General features: G+C 35.0%; 1 protein-coding gene across 1 annotated transcript; it reads right to left on the bottom strand.

Moving 5' to 3' along the window:
- Positions 1–394: 394 nt before the first annotated feature.
- On the bottom strand, positions 395–2,147 carry LOC111900399 (uncharacterized). The gene is made up of 2 exons (XM_023896292.3): positions 1,460–2,147; positions 395–1,258 (listed from the first exon to the last, which is right to left on the bottom strand). Exons 1-2 carry the CDS (start codon positions 2,076–2,078, stop codon positions 495–497), a joined length of 1,383 nt encoding a protein of 460 aa, XP_023752060.1. The 5' UTR covers positions 2,079–2,147; the 3' UTR covers positions 395–494.
- Between the last annotated feature and the right edge of the window lie 6,637 nt (positions 2,148–8,784).

The raw sequence follows: 8,784 nt of genomic DNA, 5'->3' as shown, positions 1-8,784 counted from the left end.
ATCAATATAGCCTGTCAAAAGTTCATTACAAAAATTGGGAAGGGAATTTATGTGACATTTGTCACTAATCAGTTGGTAGTATTGAATTCTAACATAAATGTGGTATGTAAAATCAAATCGTGATATTACTGAACAACATAAAATTTTCATCATTTATCTTGCAACAGAAAATGTAGAATTGAAGTCTATGTTAGCATTTTGGATCTAATCTATAACGTTCTTAAAATTCCACCTTTGTGTGCACAACTTTAAACGTCATAATATAGTCCATTCTTTTTTGCATGCTTTTCTAATTAATAGTGTGATAGTACAGTTCAAATACAAAACCAATGTGCCACAAGATGAGGAAACAATGTTTAAATGATAATGACGGATGGAAGTCATACTTTCCACTATCTTGGAAGGTTCCATCATTTTATTATTAATTCTTTATTAGACCATTAAAGTCGTAGTAAAAATATAAGTATTGTAATAACAAGAACAAGAAAAGTACTCTATCTCTTGCATACGACGCCTCGCCCATCTATACCGCTTTGGCAGCTCAAGCTTGGCAACTGCAAGTTCAGTGAGGAACCATCTTCCTCGCTGCTCTTAAACTTAGCAACAGAACAATCCGTCGCAAATGAATCTGTACTCACAAACTTGCTATATCCTCCCATCACAGGCATTAACACCCCCATCTTCACTTTGCTCACATAGTTATTCCTATAAGTCTGTCCCAGAACTCCGTCCACTTCGTTACTCAAGGAGAAGAACTTGAACTTGAGATCAAGATGAGCAAAGCAATCGTCATTGGTTATGTCATAGTTATGGATTCTTGATTCTTCATTTGTTATTGGAACCACTTTGGCTGTGATCCTGAAGAGGTTTTCAACTTCAACAACGATATGGTTGGTGTCATGAATCCTAGTGATTGATGTCGTAAAAGATTGCCATTTGGCACCTTCGCTTTTTGGGAGAAAGATGTTTTCCCTGTCAAATGTAACAGAGATACGGTCAATGGTGTCATCCCAAGAAGAAGTCTTTTGCGCACTGATTTGTACTTTGTGGTTGTCGAAAAGAATCCCAATAGATTGGACCCAAGTAAAGTCTCTCCCCATGTTTTTGTTTCTCTTGCCAACGAAGTGGCCATTGATGTGGAGGTTGTTATCGGCAACAAGGCAGAAATCTTGATCCTTCTTTCCATGGAAGTAGAAAGTGATGCCGTCACCACCAATGAAACGAGGGTCTTGACACACTGCTCCAGGCATATCGCAATCTATAATTTACCAGAAAGATATACAAACACTTATGAGATTCAATGATATATTTAGCTGTTTAAACGTAATATTTAACCAGAGTATTCATTTGTAAATGATGGAATTAAACCTCAATAATTTGATGTCAAGATGACGCTTCTCTTGTAGGAAATTTTAGTATTTATAAATAAATAGAAAAAATAGAGTTATGAAGAACTTACTGCAAACTGGCTTGCAAGAAACACAATCAACTTCACATTGACCAGGACAAGAAGCAGGGCAGATATGCTCGGAGGCATAACATTTTGGGTACTTTTGGTTTTTGCATTTGACTTTCTTTGGTTTCGAAGGTGGAGTTGACCATGTAGGAGGTGCAGGTGAGGACGGTGTTGGTGGTGTCGACTCTTTTTGTGGTGAAGGGGTGGTGGTGGGAGGTGGTGAGGATGGTGTTGGAGATGGAGGTGTGGACTCTTCTGGTGGTGATGGGGTTGTGGGAGAGGGTGTGGATGGTGTTGGTGTTGGAGGTGTAGACTCTTTTGGTGGTGAAGGGGTGGTGGTGGGAGGTGGTGAGTAAGGTGTTGGTGTTGGAGGTGTGTACACTGGTGGTGATGGTGCAATGTCACCACCACAAACAGGTTTGCACGATTGACAATTAACAGTGCAGCTATCTGGACAAAACTTAGGACAAACATGCACCAAGTTATGACATTCTTTGTAACTCGGATCCTTACAAGTTGCATGGCTAGGGTTGTTAATTCCTGGTGGAGTTTGGGCATCAGCAAGAGCCACCAGTATGAATATCACAACTAACATAACATGACAAACCATCGACTGAGCCATTGCAGCCCAGACGTAAAACTCTGAATAGATCTTGAATTGAGATTGTAATTAGTATAACGGTATACTGAATTGTAGTCTATGTATTGAATTGGACAATTGGTGCTTATTGACACTGATATTCTCCATATATATAGTTAAATGAATGCATGAACCTCCATAATCTATATATTAAGTATTATGTAATAATTAAGTACCTTCAGTTTAAGGTATCTTTCAGGCCCCTTCATACTACTTTTAGTGTATGTATGGCATCCCTGGCACATGCAACACTTTCTACAAACAGAATCCAGCTTTTCAGATACTCCACCAATGTTAACAAACAATTAGAATGGCACCAATGGCATCGCAAGCATTTAGTGAAGCAAATTTTTAGTATTACCTATGACAAGGGCGTGGTAAAAACTAAAATTAAAGGAGGTTTATATATGGTAGTCTTTAGAAAATTAAAGTTGTAGGGTAGTTTGTGAACCCAAATCGGTAGAATGAGTCAGTTTTAACCCATTTCAATGAAAATGAGTTCCTTCCGCTATATGTTTTAATGGGTCGCGAATAGGTAAGTAAAGTTATATAGTAATAAAAATGAAATGAGTCAAGCTATCAAAATGTCATCCAAAATAGACTGAATTATTCAGCATCTTTAAAATTATTTTATTTATAATATTGGATAGCATGTAATTGAAATGAAATGAGTTAAACTATCAAAATGTCACCCAAACATAGTGAATTATTTATCATTTTTAAAATCATTTTATTTAAAAATTTGGATATCACTATCTTAATTGGTGGTAGTGTTTATAATTACTTAATATTTAATATTTAAGAATTAAGATACTAGTTGTTTACGGAACTTACAAAAGATACCAGACGTTAAGATAAGAAAGATGAAAAACTTTAAATCGAGGCTTCAAAAAATCTCAACATGTTGACGTAAGTTGCAATACGAAGCGATCCTTTTTCTATATACATTGACCTTCCAAATAACAGTCATCTCATATTATATTTCCTCATAGAATATGTTCACTAAGGCATCTTAGTTTCACATGCTCAACAAAGTCAAAGTCATCCCATAAAACACCAAATGCTTTTTATTTTCTCATACAAGTGTTATTTTATAGAATGTCATTACTCCAGAAAAACCAATCAACATGTAATTAAAATGAAGTGATCAGTAAAACTATCAAAATGTCACCCAAAATATACTGAACATACAAAAGATGGTCAACAAAATTGTTAAAATGTTAACCAGACCAACCCGGTAATTAAGATAACATATTTTAAGATAGGTAAGATGACAAACTTTAAATCGAGGCTTCAAAAATCTCAAAATGTTGAAGTAAGCTGCAAGAGGAAGCAGTCCTTTTTCTATGTACGTTGACTTCCATGAATACCGACTCCAAATAACAATCATCTCCTATTATATTTCCTCATTGAATGTGTTCACTATAAGAACTACAACAAATTTTAATTTTTGACCATTATAATTGCCTAGTGAATTATACTCCAACACATTAATAAAGAACTACAACAAATTTTGAATTTGATCCACAAAAACACAGCTTGATGCATCAGGTAAAATAATGACCTCTATCTCCAAATGAGTTCTGCCACCATCGGCACGAGTTCCTATAATCTGAATTTGTAGTTACGATTACAACCAAAGATCAACAAAGTAAACCATAACACAACTTGATAATTGAATTATCCTTGGAAGAATTGAAATACTAAATTAAAGAAAACGTAATTATTAATTAACCTACAATCTCACATAGTGACAAAAACAAAACTTAATGAAAACCTTGAATATAGTGGTATACTTGTTTTGGAAGTTTCAAATATCATCAAGAATTATGTAACATTTATCATCAAGAATTTTTCTACAGCATCTATGATCAAGAATTATGTAACATTTATCAAGAACTCCATTCAAACAATGGCATAGTTGTAGCAACAAGATTTTTTCTGCAATATCTATCATCAAGAATTTCCAAATTTGTAGCAGCAATCTCCAAACCTTAACCAGGATAAAAAAAATGTCAACCAAATTAGTGTTTCTCTATAAGTCAAATCAATTTGGATGTTGACTTTAATCATTTTAACTCTCCCTAGTTTGGTATTCTAACATCAAAGAAATGATTTTTTAGCTTCTCAACAGTTTAATGTTCATGAAACGGTTGGACATTAATCAAACACCTTACAAGCAAAATCTTCATGAACATAATTTTCAAGTAATTATTGATTTGGAAGCAACAAGTCAGACCCATAACATAAATTAACAAACCCGCATCATTTATATCAAACAAATACAAAGACCCAATTAAGAAGATATCATATTGCCTTTGTTTGGGAGAAAACACTACTAGAAAACTAGGGCAACAGCTACGACACAATCCGTAGCTATTCGGTAGGTATAAGGCGATACCTACGGATTTGCTATGGAAAATGCCCAGTAGCATAAATGCCCGTGGGAAATTTTACCTATGGACTAGCTACAGAATAGCTACGGATTTTTCCGTAGGTATAATACCTACGGAATAGCTACGACCAGTAATTGTTACGGAATACCTACGGATAGCCAACAAATGTATGTTCCTACAGAATAGCTACGGAATCACATGGCTATGGATTTCCTACGGATTACCCACGCAAGTATTTTCCTACGGAATAGCTACGGAACTTTTTAGCTACGGATTTCCTACGAATTAACGACAGAACTCAAGTTTGACTAAAATTGACTTTCTTCCTACGGAATACCTACGGACCTATTTAGCGACGGATTTCCATAGCTAGTCCGTAGCTAATTTCATTTTATCAAAAGAAAATAAATTTAAAAAATTTAAAAATTTCCATTTTTTGTCAAATACCATATCAATTCAATTTGTCCAAAATACTCCAAAAAAATGTCCCTAATACCAACTTTGACACATTCAATTCCATTGTCTTAAATACCATACAAATGTATCAAGTACCATACAAATTAAGCATAACAAAACAAGCAAACAATACAAGTGTTTACAAATTCAATTGTTCCAAAATACTTATCAATTGTCCTCGGGTGGATTATCGGGGGGACCACGGGGTTGATTTCCAGACATATTTATCATCCTCATAACCATCTCCATTTGTTCTTTCATTTGTTGTTGTTGTTGTTGTTGTTCCATGACAAAAACTTGTGCACGCAACCTATCAACCTAAAAAATGGTGACACAATTCAATACTTAAATAATAATAGCAATGTATTTTAGTTTATTGTAACAATGCATTTTAGTTTATAATTATAGCAATACACTTAACTTTTAAACCATAATAGCAACATATATTTATTTATTATCGATTTAATCAATATTATCAACAAACTACATAACCTTTAACCATAATAGCAACGTACTTTTGTTTATTATCAATTTAATTAGTATTATCAACATAACTCTTGTTGCGTGCTATCCGACTAGGTGGACTAGGTGGATTGGGAAGATGGAGTCCCTAAAACCAAAAAATGTATATCTGATGCTCCTATCCCATAGATAGCACCCTTCTTCTTTCCTTTTCTTCTAAGTTGGCTTTCCTCCTATACATCTACATCATCCTTACGATTTGAAAGGATCTTCACCAAATTTGTTGACCAACCCCTGTAGATACGCCTCCTACAAATTACAAAAAACAACATGATTGTCATATAAAAAAATGAGACAATCAATATACATAAATGATAAAGATTAAGTTACTTGTGCTTCTTTGGAGTCTTGCCTTGAAAATCGTGGATATATGTGTGCATGTCATTACTTTTGTTCATCCTTATCAGGAGTGGTCTTTGAAAAGTATTGTAATTTGTGAAAGCGAGTTGTGTCCGAGAGTAGTTCTTTTGAATAATAATAATCAATCGCTTCAAGAAAATTCCCCTATTTGCAAAACGGAAACATGGTTGAAAATTTTGTTCCTCTTATCGAGTAAAATTGAGTGTGCATTCTAGTTTATCGTTATCGAAATCATAGAAAAATCGTTCTCTCCAGAAAATCCTATATTTTCTGCCATAAAATATCCGTAAGTTTTGGTTTATCGTTATCGAAATCGTAGAAAATTGTTTTCTCCAGAAAATCCTGTATTTTCTGCTATAAAATATTCGTAAGTTCTAGTTTATCGTTATCGAAATCGTATAGAGTCCTACGCCTTTTAATTTGTAAAATAGCAGTATTACGACTCTATACTTGTTAGGAGAAAGAATCAACATGACAATTATAGACATTCTACACGGTGAAAAGAAAGGACAGTCAACACAACACATGCGGACCATCACCTTATCACATATAGGGCAGTCAACACAATGTGCAAAAATTTATTTATGAGGTTCTCCTTAAATAAATTTCTAGTTAATATAACATATTCTAGTGAGTCATTATAACCATACTAATCTGACGGAGTGCCTGTTTTGGTGTTTCTCAGGCGCCCTCGGTTTGGAAAAGACATTTGTCACCCTAGACTGGCCTATCTAGCTGTAGCGAACAGTGAAGGTGAGGGGTGTCAACCCCGTATAGATCTATACACAAATTCTCGCTCTCCCTCCAAGAGACTCTGGCTATAACTCCTTACAGGACTTAGATGTACACTGATATTTTTATATTTAGTTACTTTTGAGATTTTTCTGACTAGAATATTAACAACTTTTGAGTAATTGTTAGACATCCATTATTTGTTACATAAATAATGAAATTCGTACTTATTGAATAGAAATATCGTTCTCGTTCCATATCGTTGATCGTGCTCATTAACTGGGTGTTCGTGTTCGTTCCTTTTTGTTTATTAACAAAATGAGTCATTTTAGCAAAGAGAAAAAGTGTCAAGTTATAATTTGTATAAATTTATAACTGCCGGTTATGACACGCATTTTCTGTTTTATGACACACAGAACATTACTTTATGTTCTTGGAGGTTTTATGACAACAGCTTATGACATGCAAATATATCTGTCATAAGGCTCTATTTGTATATTTTCTTGACGCAAACTTTTATATCGAATATTTATAAAATACCCCCCGATACTTTGCATATAGTTCACAAAGTTTCCATTTTCGAAAATTACTAGAAATAGTGTCCACTTATCAAGATCCATATTATAACTTTTATTTCTAGACATGAAATAAAGGGATTAAGTTGGACACACCCAATAGTTGGGAGGCTCTCTTGTACAAAGTATCCTTTGTTCTTTATGAAATTTAGAAGTCCTTCGTTCATGAATATATTACTAAATAATAATTTAATAATATTTCAAACACACATACAAACATACATATATATGCAATCATTTAAGAATTTAGGCAAAATTTGACTTGTACTCTCCCCTAAAAACATTAAAACATTGAAAAATGTGGGGGTATGAAGCTCACCTTGAGTTGGTTGAAGAGATGTTTGGAGTTATGGAGTGAAGATCTCAAGCTTAAACTCCTGGCTGAGACGGGGAACTTCTCTAGGGAAAAAAGTTTTCTTTAAGGTGATTATCACATATTATTATGAATAAAATACTATGGATTCATCTTGAAATATTAATAAATATTAGATGAGTGGAGAACCTACTTTAAAATTTCCAGGAAGAATTTTGAGAATTTTGCTTCCAACAAGATCCTTATTTTGCTCTTGGGGATAAGCTTTTGAGAGGAAATGAGAAGAGTGAGAGGAAATGGATTGCCCAATCTTTCTTCTATTGTCGTGATTTAGAGTAAGAAAAAGGGAGGGAATCTTTGGTGCATTGGAATCTGGTGGTCCATGCATGGATATTTGGTGGGTAAAGCATGGGATACTGTGATTTGCATAGGAAATGAGGAATTTCGTCAAATCACAAAGTCAACCCCTTTGTCCTTTTTGATTTAGGATAAGGTTTTCCTAAATCCCAAACATTTATTTTTATGAAAAATATGCTTAAAATAATTAATTTTAGCATTAAATAGGGGTTCCACGGGTCTTAGTTAAGAAAAACACGAGTTTGGTGGGATTCTCGACCTCAAAATGGAGAAAAGGTCTGAAATGGTCCAAAATCTGGAGCTAAGAGGTGAATTACGGAGTCATAAGGTGAAATCCGAAACTCCTCTTAGAATTCCGGAGTGGAGGGTCAGTTCTGCGAGGGTCGGAAGTGGCCAACATGTGTGTTCCGGAGGTGTTGTGCGAGTTCCGAAGTCAATCCTTACTTCCGGAGTCAGGTGCGAAACAGGTAAGTCCGGACCGCGACATTCGGAGATGCGAAGTTGACTAGTCTTCCGAAGCCAACTAATATGTCTGGATAAGAGGCTTCTTCCGGAGCAAAGAAGATTCCGAAGCAAAGGAGATTCTAAAGTGAGAAGCTTCTTGGTTTCTTAAATGGTATCCGGACTAAGAGGGTTCCGGACCAAGAGGGTCCTTTTGGGGTTTCCTGTTTCGGTTTTGAGCTGTTTTCATGTGAGGAAGGTGCTTAGGGAGATTTGAGAAAGATTTCACATACTTGGAGAGATTTGAGAGAGATTTCACATACTTTCTTGGAGAGATTTGGGAGAGATTCACTATACTTCGAGAGATACTTAGAGAGGTTTGGGAGAGATTCACTATTCTTGGAGAGATTTAGGAGAGATTCACTATACTTGGAGACATTTCTCATGCTTAGAGAGATTTGGAAGAGATTCACTATTCTTGGAGAGATTTGGGAGATATTCACTATACTTGGAGAGATTTCGCATACTTAGAGAGA

This window comes from Lactuca sativa, chromosome 7 (genome assembly GCF_002870075.4).
Source record: "Lactuca sativa cultivar Salinas chromosome 7, Lsat_Salinas_v11, whole genome shotgun sequence".
NCBI classification, from domain to species: Eukaryota; Viridiplantae; Streptophyta; class Magnoliopsida; order Asterales; family Asteraceae; genus Lactuca; species Lactuca sativa.
This window is presented reverse-complemented; position numbering and strand designations above follow the sequence as displayed.